Here is a 20,941-nt window from a genome sequence, read left to right as displayed (position 1 = left end):
TTGTATTTCTGGCCACCCATACGAAAACTTCCCAATCACCGCATATTCCAGATTCTCATTGACTATCATCTGCTCCACCTCTTCTTGTTCCCATATAACTTGTGGTTCTCCATGCAAATATGTAATTGATTTTAACGGAATTGGTTTAATATGAACTATTTTTTGTTTTAACTTTTCAGCATATGTGCCTCCAAGAAGTGGCCTACCTCAGGAGGAGGTTGACCAGTGGCCGTGGCGGCCATCGTTACCGATTCTAGGCAAGTTGGTGATGACGGTGGTAGGGTTTCAGAGAGAGATTATTCTCCAAAAAAAAGTTTTTTTAGACATAAATTAGTTGTATTTGTAAAAATAGTATGTTTTGTCCGAATTTGTATACAACAAAAAACTATATGCATAAAAAATGTATGGAAATTATACATAGTTGTATGTTTTGACCAGATTTATATATAGAGAGAGAGAGAACACTTCTGCTAATTTTTTAAAATCAAAAAATCAAACTAGATAATGTAAATGTTGTCATATGTTTATAATTATAGGAAAAATCACCATAAACCTAAACATTTGTTTAGGTATATCAACTTATAATCGATTGCTATATTTTCACCATTAACAACAATTTATTAAATTACAGAAACAGACTTTAAAAGTATATAATTAAGCGTAAATAATAATTATACCTCTAATATTGCGATAGTATAATTCTTCTCTTTGATGTACATGTCTATTTTGATAAAGGGTGTCAAAAATAAGCCTAAATATAGGTAATTCGATCAACTCGCCCATAATTTTAAGGGTTGGGCTCAAGATAATTTAAATTAGGTTCAATCTCAACTAATCTAAGTCTTAAAATCATTTTAAGTGAATCCTTAATTGAGCCCAATTTAATCTCCATTTTGATCAACCCGTTTTAAAATTCTTTATTTGCATTGATGTAATGTATATTCCTATTTTGAAGGTATGAATTACTATCTATTTTGTATCTGTTAAGATTTATTTATCCATTTGTAACTTGAAAAAAAATGAGTAAAAATTGAAATTGTGATTATAAAAGTTAAATACAAGTCAAATTGGGCGGGTCATGACTCAATCCGAATTTTAAGCATATTTGAGCCCAAAGTAAACTTGAGCAGGTCATGACCCAACCCAATTTCTATTTCAACCCATTTGACACCCCTAATTTTGATTAGCAGAAGCATAATTATATGTATATTATATAGACACAACCTTTGAGATGTGTCAGTGTTGTTACACCTTGAATTATAAAAGATAAATGTATTTATATCTAACTAAAGAAATATGGTAAACTCAGCAAACTTGTGTCTGCGGTTTCAACAAAAGAAACTTAAACCTTTAAACATTCAAATAAATAATAAAAAAGGGTGCAGGAATGAGAGATAATGTCTCTGTGTCAAGAATTAAAAGTTTTTCAATTCTTGTTCATGGTGCGGTTCACATTATTTTTAATAGCATCTTTGGATTCTTCAGCCTTGCCTAGCACAGTGTCTTTCACTTTTTGGGTTGTGTCCTTAACTGATCCCCATGCTTCTTGGGCTGTTTCTTTTGCTTTTCCAGCCATGTCTTGTGCTGCATCCGCAACCTTTTCTCCCATTACCTTCGTTTTCCTCACCGCCTGTCAGATACATTTTGTCAATTAAATACTCATTAATTAGTACGAGGGTATTTATATCAGATTGATCTTCCTATGTACGTGTATCATATGTAATTTTATTCAGTATCAATACATATTGGTGCAGGTAATTCTCATCATATGCCACGAGACTAATGTAGGAGATGACCAGAGTTGTACGTCCTTTGCTTTCTACCTCATCAGAAACGTTAAGAGTGTTAATAATTACCTCATCAGCAACAGAGGCAGTCTCATTTGTGACTTCTTGGGCGGCTTTTTTGGCCGTCTCAGCGCCTTGTTTCGCTGCATCGACTCCTTTTTCAGCTGCGTTGCGTGCCTCATCTTTAAATGCCATCCCTAGGTGTCGTTTACCTACCTGTTAATTACACACACATTTATCTAATTACATCATACTTCTAAAGATATAATCTTCAAATAGAGTTTTAACATACATTGCCAATAAATGTTGTTTATACTATTAGATTATTTGAAATGTAATCGCAAGTACTCCCTCCGATTCAAAAAAATGGTCTAGTTTGACTTGACAGCACATAGTTTAAGAAAATAAATAAGACTTTTCAATGTTGTGATTCTAAATTAAAGTTATGTCAAATATATCAAAATGACATTTAACCTGTGACTTAAACATGCCACGTAAAGTGTGCCAAAAAAAAGGGTCATTTTTTTAAATAGACCAAAAATGAAAGTAGATCATTGTTTTTTAAATGAAGGATATTATAAATTAACATTACTATTAAGCATGATCATCACCTGGAAAGGTTTGGGTGTTGCACCAAGAAAAACCCTAGTTCTTAAAGGCTTATGTCCTATGATAGCTCCTGCATTTTGGAGCTTTGTAAGAGTAGGTGCTAGATTCATCATGCTTGCCATTTCTCTCTAATTTATTATATTTTTTTTTCTTGAAATTGATTTGATTTTTCTTTTTTAATTTGTTTTACAAGTTGGAAGGGTTTGTACTATATAAATAGGAAGAGAGAGAGGTGAAAGTCCAGTATTTCTTACCTGTTTTCCGAATTTTAAGTTACCACTCAATAAAAACTTACGAGAGAAATGAACGGATCGCTCTCTTCTTCACTACCTTTAATTTTAATTTTAATTTTAATTTTAATTTTAATTTTAATTTTAATTTTAATTTTAATTTTAATTTTAATTTTAATTTTAATTTGTCTAGAAGAAGATATATAAATAATGTAGCTTTCAAATTGATTTACATTTTGGGGAGTTGGGCATTTTATCACTTATCACAAGTGCAATTGTCGACATTGAACTGATATTAGGTGTAGACATTGAACTGATATTAGGGCATTTTATCACTTATTAGTCTATTCTCTAAGATAATTACAAATTAATTAATAAATACTAAGAGTTCTAATAATTAATAATGGGTGTTTGGTATAACGAAAATATTTTTCAATTTTCTCATGTTTGGTTGACTTAAATATTTTCCAAATTAACTTATTTTCCTCAAATTTAAGGAAAATGACTCATCTTTAAAAAGTAAGAAAAACATTTTCCAAAACCTATTTTGAACCTAACACCTCAACTTTTCATCCTAATTCAAGTCTCGAGTATCGTTTTTCTATACAAATCATGAATCTGACTCTCGACCTAGATTCGAGACTTAACTAAGTTCTGGATTGAATCATAGTCAAATCTCAAGTTAGGATTAGAGGTCAAATTTTGGTTTAGGTCGGAATCGGGTCCCGAATCAGGTATTAGGATGGAGTATCGAGTTGTGTGTCAGAGTCGGATTTTGGGTTGAGAGTAGAGGTCGAGTGCTCAAATTTAATATTTGCACTGTATTCCAGAATTTTGAGATTTCATACCAGATGCCTTTAGTAACGACGAATCGAATCATTAAATGAGGACCAAAAATCTTAATCTAATCTTTATCAAATCATGAATTGAGCCGGCCTAGTCCAATAGAGCTAGCTAGTCCATATTCACGATTTTATGCATCAGTTTGTGGGACAACCCAACTAACCATAATAACATCACTGAGGTGATTTGTGTCTTATATATATCCAACAATTGACATTAGTCCATATCGACGATTCTATGCATAATTTTGCGCGAAAACCTAAATTACGCGTATAAGCAAATATATGCTAGTTAATTACTTAACATAGCTATAGTTTGTCTTAATTACAAGTTACGACCTACTTTAAGCTATAATTACACGGCTCAGCTTTTTAGTTTTGTATAATTCGCATGTTTGTATAATTCGTAATTTGTATAATATAATTTGTATAATTTTTGTATGATTCAAAATTTGTATAATATAATTTGTATAACTGTTTACACTTCTGATGTTTGTAATTGTATAAATTCGTTATTTCGAGTTTATACAAAATAACTAAATTATACAAATGTACCCACGAATTATACAAACATATGAATTATACAAATCCGTGAATTATACAAACGAGGCAGCTTATATTGTAGCTACAGTTCGTAAATATGCAAACTATATCTATAGACCATAATTAAGTTTATTATAGTAGCTATTTGCGAAAGTTCCTCTAATATCAATGAGGTGGTTTGAATCTTATATATATATATCCAACAATTGAAATGTTAACGGATTCATACCATCAACAACACATACATAAAACCTCACTAAATTAATATAGGTGGGACCATGAAATATTATTATTTTATAAATGTATTATTTAATCAATAAATTAATATTTATTAATTTAAAGAGTGTTTTGTGAAAACGTCATTCATGAACTTGAGTTCATGATTAATCATTCCGGTTACCGCTAAAAGGTTGACGTCAATAACCTTTTGGATTACTCGGATGAAAGAGATACATGTACAGAAGTTCATTACATAGAAGAAATTGTGGATACCATCGGAAAAAAAATAATGTTGATGATGAAGTTGAAGATGATACAATACCTTTTTGCAACCAGTTACGCGTAAGGAAACACTTATCAGATCTAGAACTCTTCGCAATTTTATGCTGAAGTTTGAAAAGACAACACCAGAATTTTTTTATGCAATAAGAAAAGTTAGAGATCAGCTTCAGCTAGATTTAAATTTTAACAAAAAAAAACACAAATAGAATCATATTTCACTAAATTATCTTAAACATATTTGTACTTGTAAAGGTTATTAATTTATAATATTTATGGGATCATATATTTATATAGGGGTCTTCTAAAAATATATTACTCCCTCTATCTCAATTTATGTGCCATTTTTTATTTTTCGAGAGTGAAACAGTTTAAGTTTGACTGGAAATTTGCGCATGAAATCCTCATTTTTTTTCAAAATGAAATTTATATATTTGTAAACTACATAAAAAGTACTATAAGTCACAATAATTGATAATTCAAAATGTTTAAAAGATCTAGAAAAAAATTACGGTCAAAGATAGACTTGTTTGAATCTCGAAATCTGAAAAGTGTCACATAAAATGGGACGGAGGGAGTATCTTATTATCTTATCAAAATGAGTGATTCTTTCTATTGGCCCAACTCGGGACTAGAAGAAAATATTATCTTAGAGAGATTATTAATTTACCGAGTATTAATTTAGTGAGGTTTTACTGTATATTAAATTCTTAATTATTTTTGTATATTTATTATTTTAGTTTTTTACTTGTTGTTCAATATTTACATTGAAACCCGATTAAATTCATACGTATGTATGAATATGTTTCGCTAAAATTCTGGCTCCGTACATACGTATGAATATGTTAGATCATTATTAGATTTAGGGAAAAGAGACGGATTTACCCCCGAACTTTAATAAATGGTACGTATATGCCCTCCGTTATACTTTACGTCCACATAAGCCCCTGCCGTCCAATTATAGGTACACATATACCCCTCTCACTAATGGATCCCTATTTTTTTACACGTGTCTTAATCCTATTGAACTACCCGTTTGACCCATTTTTTTACCCCATAACTTAATTATCTGCCCCATAACCCAATACCCACCCAATTTCCTCTAAAATGAATCATAATTAAAATATCCAAATTAATCCTATTGGTCTTCGCTCATCCCAAATTAACAGGTCCCCACGTCATCCCTTCTCGCCGACTCACAATCAGTGAACTCCGCAACCTTACTCCCCCTGTTTCCCATACCTTTGCACCCTTCTTCCCCATTACAATTTTTTGGTGGAAACGAACAGGGGCGACGACGATTTCGTCACTATTGATGGAGTTCGGGTTTTCGATCCGAATCTTTTTGTCGGGTCGAGATTTGTTGTTCATGGGTTAGATGGGATTCTTCTCACTGGATTCAACATGTATGAGGACACTCTGAGCCAGATGGGAAAAGGTTTTTTTGCACCGGAGAAAGTGGAGCCCTTCGCTCATAAATCTGGCCGGCATTCTGCGTCGGCGGTGAAGAATGGGGGGTTTTCTAGAGTTATGAGGAAGCATCATCGGAAACTGCAGTATCGCCGGATTTGGAAGAGTAATTACAGTGTCCGGCGTAACAACGGAGAAGATGATTTCTAGGGGTATTACTGTAAATCTCAACTTTCTGCTGGGGTAAAATTGTCTTTTTTTCGAGGATATTCAATATTGTACAGAAATGGAAAATAGTGAGAAATTATATTTTCTCTTTTACTCGAATATTCACAATTGTGAAATATCAATGAAAATGAATATAATTGTTCTGTAAATTTCCATTTTGGCGATGAGAAATTACTCTATTCTTTCACTTCATTTTTGTTGTTTCGTATAATTTTCCACCATATTCTTTTAAGCATTAATATGAATAAATAATTCTTTAATTTCAACTTATCACAAAATTTTAAAAACACGTTAATACATTATATGACACGTTTTTCATTTAAGTTACACAATTCAAAAATCGGGTGGGGACCAATAGTATTAATTTGGGTTTAATTATGATTCATTTTAGAGGAAATTGGGTGAGTATTGGGTTATGGGGCGGATAGTTGGGTTATGGGTTAAAAAAAGTGGTCAAATGGGTAGTTCACTAGGATTAAGACACGTGTAAAAAAATAGGGGTCCGTTAGTGAGAGGGGTATATGTGTACCTATAATTGGACGGCAGGGGCTTATGTGGACGCAAAGTATAACGAAAGGCATATACATACCATTTATTAAAATTTGGGGGTAAATCCGTCCCTTTTCCCTTAGATTTATGAACAGAAGAGTAATTAACCTCAGAAGAGTTTCGATTTTGGTAGGTCCCCACCATATAATTAAGGGAAAAAGGACAAATATACTCTGGAACTATCGTAAATGGTATGCAGATACCCTCCGTCATACTTTTAGGACATTGGTGTCCTTGCCATCCAAAAACTAGAATATATATGCCCTTCACTCTAACGGAAGATTAACTAGGGACACGTGACACAATTTTATCTGTCGATACGATATTTAATAAATGTCTGGTCGGTGGATAAGATTATAGCACGTGTATGTCCGTTAGTATAAAGGGTATATATGCTCTAGTTTTTAGACGACAGGAACACCAATGTCCCAAAAGTATGACGGAAGGTATCTGCATATTATTAACGATAGTTCAGGGATATATTTATCTTTTTTCCCTATAATTAAACGTTCAGTTTGAATTCATTTGGTGTGTGTAGTTGGGGCATAATAATGATAAATAGGAAGAGTTATAATTAGCATAGAATTCATGTTGCACAAGAGGGGGGAAAACTTAAGTGGATGCAATATCTTAACTAACAGCCAGCAACTTACTGACAAAAGCATTTACTAGTAGCCTTTGAAGGGGTCTTCCTCAGAAAGCAAAGCTGTCATTTTTATTACTTAGCAAATGCTAGCCTTTGAAGGGGTCTTCCTCAGAAAGCAAAGCTGTCATTTTTATTACTTAGCTCTGTGTAAAATTTATGGTTGAGGCACAACTAACAATAGTTGTATGAGACTCCATTCAATTTTTGACACTTAAATTTATGAGCCCATTTTGACACCACACACTTTCTCACCTTATTTTCCCCCAAATTCCCCCCTTTTCCTTCGAAGTATTTTAGTTCTTCTCTGTTCAATATTCCTCTCTTTTTCACATTTTTTTTAATTCTTTGTGCTCTTTATTAATTAGTAACTTGATTAGCTCTTTCTTTCCCATTAATCATTTATGTCCCTCAACTAAATCAATTTAAAAAAATTCCACCTCTCAACCAATTCAACTAAAACATAATTATTCCTCGTAGCCTTAGAAAAAAAATCTTTGAACATTTTCATTACATCTCAAAAAATTGAATCAAATCCCTAGGATACCCTTAAAAGATAAATTTTGAATGCGAAATTCACATACACTTTATATTTATATTAAAAAGTATTCACTGAATATCGAAAATTGAACTAAATAAAAATCTAGTCAAATTGAATATTTCTTCTACTTTAATTTATTTTTAAAAAATTTGACATAATCAGTTTTGGTTTTAAAGTAAAAATAAATCGAAAAACCACCAATGCTTAAATTTTTTGACACAATGCTTAATTTATTTTCAAGAATCAATCGGTTCCATATAATTTTAAATTAACTACTCATTATATTATTACTATTATTATTATTATTATAATAATAATAATAATAACAACAACAACATTCAGCCTTAATATTATTAGAATTCATTTTTCATATCTTTACGTATATTCAGTTATAATATATATTTCCCAACGTTTTTCTATTAAGTATTTTAAAAAATTATAACTTAAATTAAGAAAAATAATGGATACTCTCTGTTAAGAGAATGACTATAAATATATGAACTAAAACAGTATTAAAAAAAAAATGAAAAACTAAATTTGAATTAATTTATTTTTTTAGGTGCTAGTAATAGAGAAAACACTAAATATTTTTTAGTTAGTTTGATATTATTAAAAATATTGAATGATATGAGGATTTTAAATACTCAGTCCTAAAAACGTTTTTAGTTATTGTGATAAAAGAAATGTTTATTAATTCGTTTATTCAATATATCAACATCTTAAGAAAATGAAATTAAAAAATATTTATTAGGAGTAAGAAAATAAGAAAATGAATGAAAAGAAGGGTGAGTAGGAGAGAGATAGTAAAAAGGTAAAGAAATAAATATATTATCCAAGTGTCAATTAATCAATAGAGGATCACACAATTATTATTGATTGAACCTCTACATTGTAAAATTATTCTGCTCTGCATAAGAAGAAAATGAACAACTGTTTCCCTCTGCCCAATCATAAATTTCATATGTTTAAATGCCTTTTAAATCGTTTTCATGGAGTTAGTTTCACAAATCAAATACTCCCACTCTCTCTAAAGGGCACTGAATGCACTGATGAGTCGGTAGAGTGTATAAAAATAATATTAAAAATGGTGTATTAGTAAATTTTACATTAGTTATGTTTGAGATTATGTTTTATATAGTGTTTGAGTTGATTCGTTATATTTTAAAAATAATATGCATTGCATTATTTATAAAAAAGGGAATATTTATTTATAAAAATATCCTCCACAAATATAATGGAACAGATATGGAAAAGATTTTGAGGGATAATTGTGTTTTGAGGGTCGGTTCGATTTTATGTATTATCAGTTCGCTTTATTGGTTTTCGATTTTTTAATATGCTAAATCAATAAGAAAATGCTTATAAAACAAATATATGATTTTTCCAATAATTTGTCGCGACAAGATAATAATGTAACTTTAATACAGAACGCTCATAAAATAGAAACAATAATAACTAACATGAAAAGAATTATACAAATGCAATATAAAGCGAAGTTAAGAGGAATATAGTATTTACTTTAGGTATTAACAATTTGTATAATGTAAAGTTGTGAACTCAACGTCATTGTGAAGTATAAATTGAAGGTTAAAGGGCAAATGCAATAACTAGTAAGTTACTTAGCTTATATTTAATATTTATGAAGGGATAAAGTAGTAAATTACTACATTCTTAATGATTTTTGATTTAACCAATAACCCAAAATTTAAAAATAAAATCAAATTGATTATGTGATAATTTTTTTATAAAATCATTAAAAATCTATTAACCTAATAATAATAAACTTATACTCCCTCCGTTTCACAAAGAATGACCTCCTTTCCTTTTTAGTCAGTTTCGAAAAGAATGACCTCTTTCCTTTTTTGGTAACATTTTACTTTTTGCTTTTCACGTGGCATGTTTAAGACCACAAGATTAAGGGCAATTTTGTACATTTGACATAACTTTAATTTAGGATCACAAGATTCAAAAGTCTTCTTTATTTACTTAAACTCCGTGCCAAGTCAAACCAGGTCATTCTTTATGAAACGGAGAGAGTAATATTTTTTGGATTCGATTTATCGATCGGTTTGAAATGACTGGTGAACCCCACACAATAATGTCAAATAAATAATTTCCTTAGCCAAGTGTGATTTGGCATATATATGTCTCACACAGGTAAAATAATTTATTTAAAAGAAAAAAACAAAATTATTAGTGTAAGTAGGTCCCAGACAGAGGGTCCACAGGCGGGTAGCTCAGTAATAACCAATGGATCATCTATTTAACACAACGCTTTATTTTAACCTATACACCTTTCTGAACTAAACAAAAATAAATATTTTTAATGCATGTTAATTGTTAAAGACTGGAACCAAAACAACAAGAAAATTAACAAAAAAAATTAAAAAAACAACAAATTGAATTGAGAATCAAAAGGGCAACACTTGAATGGTTTAACAAACGTCGTTTAAATTAGGGAAAAAGGAGCGCCTTATAAGGCGACAGCTGCGCAGCCTTACAAGGCTCCCCTGCGCCTCTTTCCTTTATTTTTTTTTTTAGTTTATGTTTTAATTTTTTTTTTAGTTAGTTTTTTTTTTCCTTTTGATTTTTATTTTTTATTTTGAAGTTGTTCCTATTTATTTTGCATGTGATTTTTATATTTTTTTTTAGCAACTTATTCATTCCGATTTTTTAGGTAAAATTTTATTTATTCAAGTTTGAAAAATATCATTTTATATTTGCTAAAAAACTATAAAAATCACATGCAAAATAAATAGGAACAACTTCAAAGAATAACTTTAAAATAAAAAACAAAAATTAAAAGAAAAAACTAAAAAAAAGGAAGAGAAAAAACTAACTAAAAAACATTAAAAAAAAAAAAAAAAAAAGGGAAAGAGGCACAGGGCCTTGCGCCTTGTAAGGCTGCGCACCCGTGCCTTATAAGGCGCATCGTACTTCACCCTAAATTATCTTTCTCTAATTTAGATGTTGTTTGTTATGCCTCCACCTAAATAATTTTTAATAGTCAACAAAAAGAAAACAAATATCCCTCCAATCTCCACCCTAAATTATAGTTATATACCGTTTAATTTGTTTCAAAATATTTAGTGTTTTAAAAGTATATATATGAAGCTACTAGTTGGTGATGTTTTAACTTTTATTAAGTGAAACTTTTAATTAAAACGGTTAAATGTGTTAGTGATGTATATATATATGAAGAGTATTTCACTTATAATTAAAACGGTTAAATGTGATAGTGATGTATATATGAAGAGTATTTCGCTTATAATTAAAACGGTTAAATGTGTTTATAGTGTTTGACCACAATTTTTAAATATTTTTGGCAAGTTATTTTTTACTGATATTTTGGGTAAAGTTTCATCATGTGTTTGGTTATAGATTTTGGGAGAAATATTTGACCTTTTATAAGAAAAATGATTTCTACCCATAAGTTTTAAAAATTATTAAAATTCTCATTAGTTTGTATTATCATTTTATAATGAAAATGTCTTGTGAAAAGTCATGACAACAAACATAATTAATAAGAATTTGAAAAAAAAATAAAAGGAAGAAAATAAAAGGAAATTCTATTGATTTGTATACGAAAAACTACTATTACTATCTGTAATTGGAAGTGATTTTTCAGAGTTTGTTGTATAAAATATGCATATAACGATATAAATTTTGTACAACAAACAAGGAATGAAATTTAGTCAAAAATTATAAATCATGGTGTTTTTATAAAATATAAAAATTTGGAGGATTGTTGAAAAATTTCCAAATACTAGAATTTGGCCCAATTTTTTTTAAAACATGAATGTTTGTCAAATATATTTGCTAAGTAATGACAAATTATATGGTTAAGAACTAATTTTTCAAATTTTTCTCAAATATATTTGTTGTCAAACAGAGTCTTAAGGCCTAAAGAGGTGTCCAAAAGTTTAAAAGACAAACACTAAAATAAAAGTTTTCTGATATAAGTAGAGAACAAATTCAGCAAGGTATCATTTGTTTTCATTAAGATTAACACGTATGAATTTGAATGTACATATGAATATTATATATTTTTATATGGTAATTAGTGGTGGTGATGATGACTAACGATGGTGAATGTGTGTAGATTTAGAATGATGTTGACTGATGATAATGGTTGGAGACAGTATCTTATGTCTAGTGATTGGCATTAGCGATTAAATGTGGTTGTTGTTGGTGGAATGATACTAATAGCTAATGGTGATGGTGAATATTGATGAAGGCGGTTAGCGATAATAATGGTGATAAATGTCGGTAGTGATTAGTAAGTGTAATAAGGTTTGGTGGTGATGATTGCAAATGATGGCTAAATGACGATTGATTTTTATAATTGACGATAGTGGTGCATCGTTGTGGTTGGGGCTGAGGGTGGTGGTTGTTGATGGTGATTCACAGTGGTGATGATTGTGGGTCATGGGTAAAAATAGATAGAGTAGCAGTGAAATGTCATCTTTGTATAAATTCTTAAATAAACATCTTAATGATACCAAAATTTTGTTAAAAATCTTAATGTCCTATTCTTCAGACTCAATAAGTGGTTGTAAAATAAGAAAAATAAATACACTTAATAATTAAGAATTGAAGGATTAATATTCAGAATTTCAAAACAAATAGACTCAATGACTGAACCTTCGCATTGATTGTCTTATCTTACACAAACAATAGTTGCCTAAACTATATACAAACACTTTTTGAAATAATATTACCTTCTTAACTATCAAATGTCAAAAAGTTACTTATTTTACCAAAAATAAAATAAAATTGAGGAAAGAATTTTTTGTGGGAAAATATATTTTTCCTTTGTCAAACAAACACAAGGGTTTCTCCAACTCCTTGAACAAGTGGTTACAGGATGTATACAGATAGAGGCATTGAATTCCATTAAATGTTTGTATTCATTCCTCCACCAACCCATTTTCTGCCTATAAAAGGATACTCAAGGAAACACCACTTCATCACTCATCACTCAACAAGTGTAAAGGCATAGGATAAAGAAAAGTAAAGTTATTTAGGCAATAATAGGAAGTGATGGCAAACAAGTTGTCCATAGTTATTCTTTTTCTTGCTTTGGTAGTGGTACATACCACAGCATCAAGAGACATGCCAAGTTACAATGGTCTTTCTGACCAAAAGAATGTTTTTGTAGGCGCTGGAGGTATCGGTGGCATTGGAAGCAATGGACTGCCTTTTGGTGGAGTTGCTAGCGGAGTAGGTGGCAATGTTGGTGGATTTGGTGCTGGAATTGGTGGTGGAGCTGGATTTGGTGGAGGAATTGGGGGTGGTGGACTAGGTGGAATAGGTGGAGTAGGAGGACTAGGTGGTATAGGTGGAGTTGGTGGAGTAGGTGGTATTGGTGGCGGTGCTGGTGGTGGTGCAGGAAGTCTTCCACTTCCATGAAGATTATTCATCACTTTCATGTAACTAAGTTTTATTCTTATCTTTATAATTAGTTCAAGTTTGTTTCATGCATGTCAAGTTTGCTTGCTACTAGTGTGAGAAAAGAGTGTTTTATTTTTATATTTTAGGTTGTTGATGTTTGGATTTATTCATATTGTAATGTTACGTGATTTTTCCTGTGTTCAATGAAATGTAAGTGTTATTGCACTTCTTTAATTTCTTTTAAAGTCTCACTTTTGTACGTTTCTTATGTTTACTTTGATATGGTTGATGAAGTAGTACCTAGGTGTAAAAAAATCTTGTGGTTTGGTGGAGCTAACCACAAACACAACATAAATAACATGAAAATAATTATGTAGTCCAAAAATAGCTGGTGACTTGAGGTGTTCCTGAACATAACAGATTGGAATACATCTACAATCCATAAACAATTTTGAAATCTCTACATGAAAAAAAGATAGACTATAGATCCAATGTAGTTATGATATGCATACTACATCAAGGGAGGGGGGGAGGGGGGTGGGGTAACGTTTGGCACACAAATGCTCCCCATTGGATAATAAAGAGGATATTTAAGGCAAAGGAGAGTACTCTCGAAGCTGTTGAATATGAGGAACATGAATTGACAATTATGGAAAAGTTTAGTACAAAGCTAATATACTCTAAATTGAGGGGTATTACACCAAAATTAATTGGAGAAGACAAGTGTGTGATAACCCTAGAGGCTCAAAATGGATTTTTGTACTATTTTTAGTTACTTGAAAGAGATTATGACTAGAGACAGACTAGCAAAATGAGATCAAAGTTGTCTACACTTAATTAATTATTACCCTTAGAAATTGATCTTACAATTTTATACATGATGTAATTTGTGAACCTTGACTGAGAAGTGTTGCGGCTGTCCAACATTACTCTTTTTTGCCTTCAATTCTCACTTTGGCAATAAAATCAAGCTAGTTATTACAAAAATAAAAATAAAAAATTGACATGATATATATACACCACTTGAACCAAATATAAATATTAATAAGCACACTAAACAATTAATGAGTAATAATATAACAAGATAAATAAATAGAAATATTAACTTGTACTAATATTTATATACGATGGTTTAAGTAGATTTTATGTTTAAATTCCTCTTATTATTTACTTTTTTTAGTATTCCAACTTTATTTATACTTTTAAATTACTTTTTTATTTGATCTACGGGTCGGTCCAACCCAAATTACTTACACCTACGATCTAGCAGACTTACTCAAGTTGAGCTAAAAAGTCATATTCTTAGATGAATACCAAAAACTAAATCCAATCTTTTCAAATCATGAATTGGGCTTGACCGGCCCAATAAACCTAGCCCATATTAATGGTTCTATGCATTATTTTGTGCGACAACCAAACTTACCCTAATAATATCAATGAGGTGGTTGGTGTCTTATATATCCATCAATTGAAACATCTTTTTAAGACCTCATTTGTTGGTACTTACTAGATGTCTGAATCTGAATCATTTAAATATTAGACCATTAAGTGCATTTGTACGTTTTTATTAAGGTTTTAACCACTTAATGGGTCTTTTTTTTTAAAAACAATTGCCTTGTCATTGCCATTAATGTGGATTACAAAAGAGGATGGAGGTCATTACCTTGCCTTCCTAATGAGATTTGCATAATATACGAGCACAAAAAGAGGCACAAACAATGTCAAACACATAGAAACACATAGAAACACCTCAAGGAGGTTAAAAAAGATCATACTCGGTTTTCTTTTTTTACTCTGAAGGAGAGAAATTGCCATTTTTCAATGTTTAGTAGGCCTCTAATCTACCTGGGAATAGTGCTAGGTTGGGTAAATACTTTATATTCCTCAACAACTTGTCTCATTGAGGCCAATTTATCGGCCACATGATTTGCTTCCCTAGAACAATGGTTAATAATTACATCATGTCTCTGAATAAATCTTCTAATCTCCTCCACTGATTCCTTAATCCTCTATTGAGAGGATCAATTATTATTAATACAATTCCGAAGGAGTAGAGAATCAGTCTCAGTAATTAATGATGAGATTATGACCATTGTTAATACACCATCTAAGTCCAAAGAGGAACACATTTGTTTCTGCAGTGTTGTTAGTGCCACTTCCAAGTGGGAGGATGAAGACCATCAAACATGTACCCATGGAATCTCTCACTATTCCACCACCTCTGGTAGAATTTCCAACATATGAACCATCAGAGTTCATTTTCCCAAATAAGAGAGGGGGTTTCAACCACCTCACAGGTACAGAGCTGGTATTAACTATGTTAAGTTTCATGAGCTTTAATAAATTAATTCTCTCATTTTTCAAGTATATTAAGATTTGTAAAAAAATTCTTCGACAATTGACACATGTTGAAAGATATGCGGGACGTAGATCTAATGATGGTGGGCTTTTCTTTCTCATATCTAGAGTTACACCTTGATCTTCATAGTTCCCATATTAAAATAGGAGGGAGAATTTTACAACATAGTACTAATTTTTTGTGATACAATTTCAACAACTTTGAATTGAATCCCGGAGTTTGATATTCCTGGTACTGATATCCATTCTTCCTAAAAAAAGAACTCCATAATAACGGTGCAAAATGGCCTAAGCAGAAGAGATGTTCAGCGGTCTCCATCCCCAATTTCATACCAATTATGGTCCACTTGCAAGTTTGGGCTAGCAATTCACTTTCTTCATTAGAAAATGAAACTACCGATTTATTGTTTAGAAAGTTGTGAATTCTTGGTGATAGCCGAACTTTGGGTCTTTGAGCATTTCGATTCCTTGCAAGATTGGCATAGGACATTTTAGTGTTTTCGCCCCTTTATTTGCCAATGAATGAGAAGATTTTTCTTTGCTTGAACTAGGGATTGATTATAAATGGTTGAAGGATTTTAGGTAATTGGGTAACCTGATTTAGGAGCTGCAGGGGTGGGAAGTGAACAGAGAGAGTGGGAAACTTTGGATTTAGGGATGAAAAAGGTTGCAAAGCCATCGAAGGGGGGACATCGAGGATCGGGAGCTCCACGGTGAGGAACATGAGCTCGCCGGAATCTACCAAAAGGCTAAGCAACGGTCAATCTTTTTAGAGAGAGAAAAGAAGAGATAAGTATTTCTGTTGGTGACGATTCTACTTCGCTTAGTTTTATTATATATAACTAAATAGGTCTTAATCATTAAGATCTAGAAAAAAGTCTTAATGTCATTAATAAGTATTCTTGTGTGGATAATATTCACCATTATTCTATCCACAATCACCAACTATCACCACTAATTAATCACCTCTGTCATCACAATTACCACCATTGTCAACCACTAGCTATTATCTCTGTCTACTATCAACCACCACCATTGCTAACTACTACTACTAGTTGCTACCACACTTACTGTTGACACCAAATTTTGGTCTGATATTTCTAAAGTTGATACTTTTAAAGTATTTTATTTTTTAAATAGTTCAAAATACATGTTTTGCCATTTTAATGCAATTTGTTGATAATTATCCTTATTCTCAAAGTATTAGGATTTTTATCGGTTAATTATGTTTATATTATTTTGTCACAATCGGTTTAATACGTTCAAATATTTGTTCAGTTTTTATAAAATTATTATATCTGTTAAATTACATTTTTTACATGTCATTGGTTACATTCATTACATTTTTTATATTCATTTTCTCTGTTACATTTGTTAATATTTATTTTGATATTTTGTACAGCCTAGGAATTCATAGATAATATTTCATACATAGATATTTTATTAACCGGTATTTTGACTCACAATTTTAAAATAGTGGGATTGTACTATTGGAAGTTTTCATTTCCCTATTTAAAGAAAAGTTTGTTCATTAGGTTAAAGGGTAGTGGATAAGATTTTTAGGGGGTAATTTACAGATTTTTTATTCTTTAGTTGTTTATTATTTTTCGGCAAGTCGTCGGAGTTTCGCCGGAATCCAGCGAGTCCACCACCACAATGCCTTTGTTTTTTTTCTTGTTTTTTCGGTGAAATAGTTGCTGGAAACAGCTCCAAACAACAACCAGGCATCTCCAGTCACCACCCTCCTTCCCTATTTCTTCTCCAGTAGCTACAGACCATGTCTAACAGGATGGTGACTCTGCTGGAGATGTAGAGGTTCTAATCATTATGAGTTTATTTTTTCAAATTAAAGAAACTATTCTTTTATTGTGTTATTCATTATATCTTGTATATTTTGTTGATTATTTGCATATTGTACTCATTATTTGTTGTACATTGTTGTTGCATTCATAGCATTTTCTCATATATGTATATTATATTAAAGAACGATTTCTGCATAATTGCAGCCGGGCTTTTTATACTCAACCTTTTTCCGGAATGATTGACAATTTATTGATTTGTCATGTCTAATGGTTGTCGTGAGTTTCAGCCTAAGTTGTCTGCTTGGGTTCCTGGTCTTTTAAAAGCCAATTTTGCTAGCCTAGTTTTAGAATATTCATAATCCAAGTTTAAGCTTTACTCAAGTCAGAATCTGTTGGAACTACGCTTGACCTGATTCTTACTTCAACCGGATACGTAGGCGCCACAATGGCTCGGTCATATTTCACATAAGATTTTCATTATTTCAAAATGGAAATTGGGACAAATTTTTTGAGGAGGTCTCCAAAAATTTCAAAAAGGAAATAATTGTTACAAGAATGAATATCAGAGGTTGTTAAAGTTGAAACAGGGGTAAAAATTTTAAGGAATGCCCTCAAATTTTTTACCAAAGTTGTACTCAGACTCCAAATTTATGAGGCATCACTCCGAGTTGATTTGTACATGTTACATTAATTTTTTGTACATGAGGTTATATTCATTATATATATTTGATTTTATTTATCTTACGTTACATTAAAAAATTGTTTTATTTGACATTTTTAAAGTTTGGGTGATCCGCCCTTCAACATGACTCATTAATTTTTCATTTCAGTTATTTTCTTGCAAAAAATTGAAATAAAATTGTTTGACATTATTTTAAGTTGTGTTGTCCACCCTTCAATGTGACTCACTAATTTTTTATTTTTGTTACTTTTACTTTAATTAATAAAAAAGATTGTTAAATTTAGGTGGTCCGCCCTTTAATGTAACTCACTGATTTCTTCATTCTTATTAAGTTTTCTTTAAATAATAATAATAAAAATGTATTTTTTGTAAATTTCGGTTGCCCGCCTTTCAATGTGGCTCATTGGTTTTTCATTTCCATTATTTTTTCCTTTCAAAAATTCATTTGTTGTTCAAAATATATATTTTGTGTCATATCTAAACGAACTACGCAAACTTGATTCTCATCAATGAGATACGTAGGCAGCCCCTATTGGGTTTGGTATTTTTTATTTAAAAAATTCTTTATTTTTTTTATTCTTTTTAAAATGTATGTTATTTTTGACTTGGTTGGTGCCAACATAGTTCGAGTATCCATATGAAAAATAAGTGTTGAAATGAAGAGGATTGACATTTTGTTAAGCCATGGATTCTTTTGGTACCTCTCATTCATATTTTTGTTACATGGGAAAATATTCTCTTGCTTACATTCAAGATTAGAACAAAACCAGATTCATTGTTTCAGGTGCTTTGTGTGGTGAGTTTTGAATTAAATTCAATTGTGTTGCTTTGTTGATCCAGAACTTGGCCTGAATGTTGTTGAGGCAAAATTTTGAGTAACTTTTGATTTGAGAAATGATTGTAGGTCTTCTTTGATCCATTTGAGCCTTTTAAACCCTACCAAATTACATTAATCCTTAGTATATCCCACTTTAAGCCTTAAGCTTTTTCTTTGGATAACCACATTTTAGCCCATACCTTTTCTAAGTGCTTCTACGCACTATCCCCTTTTTTGCCTGAATTTCTTGAGCGCACTGAAGACGTGAAAATTACAAAAGAAGATTTAAAGTTCAAATTTGTCAAAGACAAAGGTTACAAAGTCCCTGAAAGTAAAAAAAAATACAAAAATGACTTCAAAGAAAGAAGAAAAAGTTCAAAATTCCCCACAAGTTCAAGCAAGCAAAATTTCAACAAAAGAAGAAGAACACTCCAAACAAACATGGAGAAACTTCAAAAGATGATGAGAAGGAAAAAAGCTCAGACAAGCAAATCTTCAAAAGAAGTCAAAAAGTACGAAGGGAATGGACAACAAAGAGGATCAAACGCTAAAAGCGTAACAAATGTTGAAAGCATCAATTTAGTGCAATGCTCAAAAAGGGAATAAGTCACTTTTATCCCAAATGACTAGCCTACCCGTCCCTAAGTTCACATTACAAGTCATTAACAAGTCCTACATGATTTCATTTCAAAAGATTCTCACATTAGTGGAGGTTTACATGAAGGCCAAGCCTATGATATCACAATCGCATGAGTTGAACATTTTTTTTGAGTGTGAGAGTACTTTTCCAAATGTTTTCAAATCAAAATACTTTAAATGTGTGCAAATTAGGACTTTCTTTGTAGTGAGGGCACTTGAAACATGATTTTAGGTCTAGTTCAAAGTCTTTGTTTGTAGCAAGATGGACAAATCTTGTCGTTACTCGAGTACATTTGAGGTGCCACTTGAATCCATAGGAATTACCTCGAAGTCAATTTTAGTTGAAAGAGAAAAAATTGTGAGAAATTTTTGTACAATACTATTGTTGGCTCTAACCAAGTTAAAATATGTTTCATTGTTACATTATACGGGGAACTCATATTGATACTTGTCCATACCAACTTTGTGGACCGTTTCATTGTTGATGTTTGTTCATACCAACTTTGTGGACCGTTTCATTGTTGATATTTGTCCATACCAACTTTGTAGACTATTTCATTGTTGATATTCCAAAGTAACTTTGTGGACCGTTCCATAGTTAAAATTGTATTTTTGGATCGTCATATCCTTCAAAATGACATCTTTTTATTTTTTGGGTCGTCATATCCTTTAAAATGATATCTTTTTATTTTTGGGTCATCATATCCTTCAAAATGACATCTTTTTATTTTTGGGTCGTCATATCAAAATGACATCTTTTTATTTTTGGGTCGTCATATCCTTCAAAATGACATCTTTTTAAATTTAGGTCGTCATACCTTTCAAAATGACATTTAAAAAATGAAATAATAATTTGTTATCTCAAATAAAATTATGTTTTTTAAAATTGGTTTGTCATGTCGTTCAATATGACACTTTTTATTTTGTTATTCCATTTCAAAATGACATTTTTTATTATTATTCATGATGTTATGAAGTTTGAATTGTTGCATTGGTTAATACCTTGTTCATATGAGGCCATGTTTGCATAATTTATGTTGCATTTATGTTATATTTGTTACTAACATTGTTATTGCAGATTTTGTGATACACCATTCATATTAAGTTCAAGATTGGGTTGTCATCTCCCTTCAAATGGCACGTTAAGTTCAAGTTGGGTCGTCCCCTTTTCAAAGAGACACGTTGGGTTGTCGCCTCATTCAAAGTGACATGTTAAGTTCAAATTGGGTCGTCCGCCTTTCAAAGAGACACGTTGGGTTGTCACCTCGTTCAAAATGGCATGTTAGATTCAAATTGGGTCGTCCGCCTTTCAAAGAGACACGTTGGGTTGTCACCTCGTTCAAAGTGACAAGTTAATTCAAATTGGGTT

General features: G+C 31.2%; 2 protein-coding genes across 3 annotated transcripts in view; one reads left to right on the top strand and one right to left on the bottom strand.

Annotated features, from left to right (window-relative positions):
- Nucleotides 1-1,426: 1,426 nt before the first annotated feature.
- On the bottom strand, nt 1,427-2,523 carry LOC102594672 (uncharacterized protein At4g13230-like). Its single transcript, XM_006350255.1, has 3 exons — nt 2,399-2,523; nt 1,857-2,003; nt 1,427-1,630 (listed from the first exon to the last, which is right to left on the bottom strand). The coding sequence occupies exons 1-3, from the start codon at nt 2,516-2,518 to the stop codon at nt 1,427-1,429; spliced, it is 471 nt and encodes a 156-aa protein (XP_006350317.1). The 5' UTR covers nt 2,519-2,523.
- Nucleotides 2,524-12,858: 10,335 nt separating this feature from the next.
- Nucleotides 12,859-20,941, top strand: part of LOC102586498 (acanthoscurrin-1-like) — a 20,573-nt gene continuing 12,490 nt past the window's right edge. For both annotated transcript variants that reach the window (XM_006350236.2, XM_015309981.1), the window contains exon 1: nt 12,859-13,194. In XM_006350236.2, coding sequence (XP_006350298.1) covers nt 12,924-13,194 — 271 coding nt within the window. In that variant the 5' untranslated portion in view covers nt 12,859-12,923. The remainder of the gene's footprint in view (nt 13,195-20,941) is intronic.

The sequence above is a fragment of the Solanum tuberosum genome, unplaced genomic scaffold (genome assembly GCF_000226075.1).
Source record: "Solanum tuberosum cultivar DM 1-3 516 R44 unplaced genomic scaffold, SolTub_3.0 scf00115, whole genome shotgun sequence".
Lineage (NCBI taxonomy): Eukaryota > Viridiplantae > Streptophyta > Magnoliopsida > Solanales > Solanaceae > Solanum > Solanum tuberosum.
This window is presented reverse-complemented; position numbering and strand designations above follow the sequence as displayed.

What these genes read in the sequence shown, in the direction of transcription:
- LOC102594672 (XM_006350255.1), bottom strand. Translation starts at nt 2,518, where the DNA reads ATGGCAAGCATGATGAATCTAGCACCTACTCTTACAAAGCTCCAAAAT. An exon ending in CAACACCCAAACCTTTCCAG is followed by an intron (nt 2,004 to 2,398) that starts GTGATGATCATG and finishes TGTAATTAACAG; the next exon opens with GTAGGTAAACGACACCTAGG. An exon ending in CTGCCTCTGTTGCTGATGAG is followed by an intron (nt 1,631 to 1,856) that starts GTAATTATTAAC and finishes TGTATCTGACAG; the next exon opens with GCGGTGAGGAAAACGAAGGT.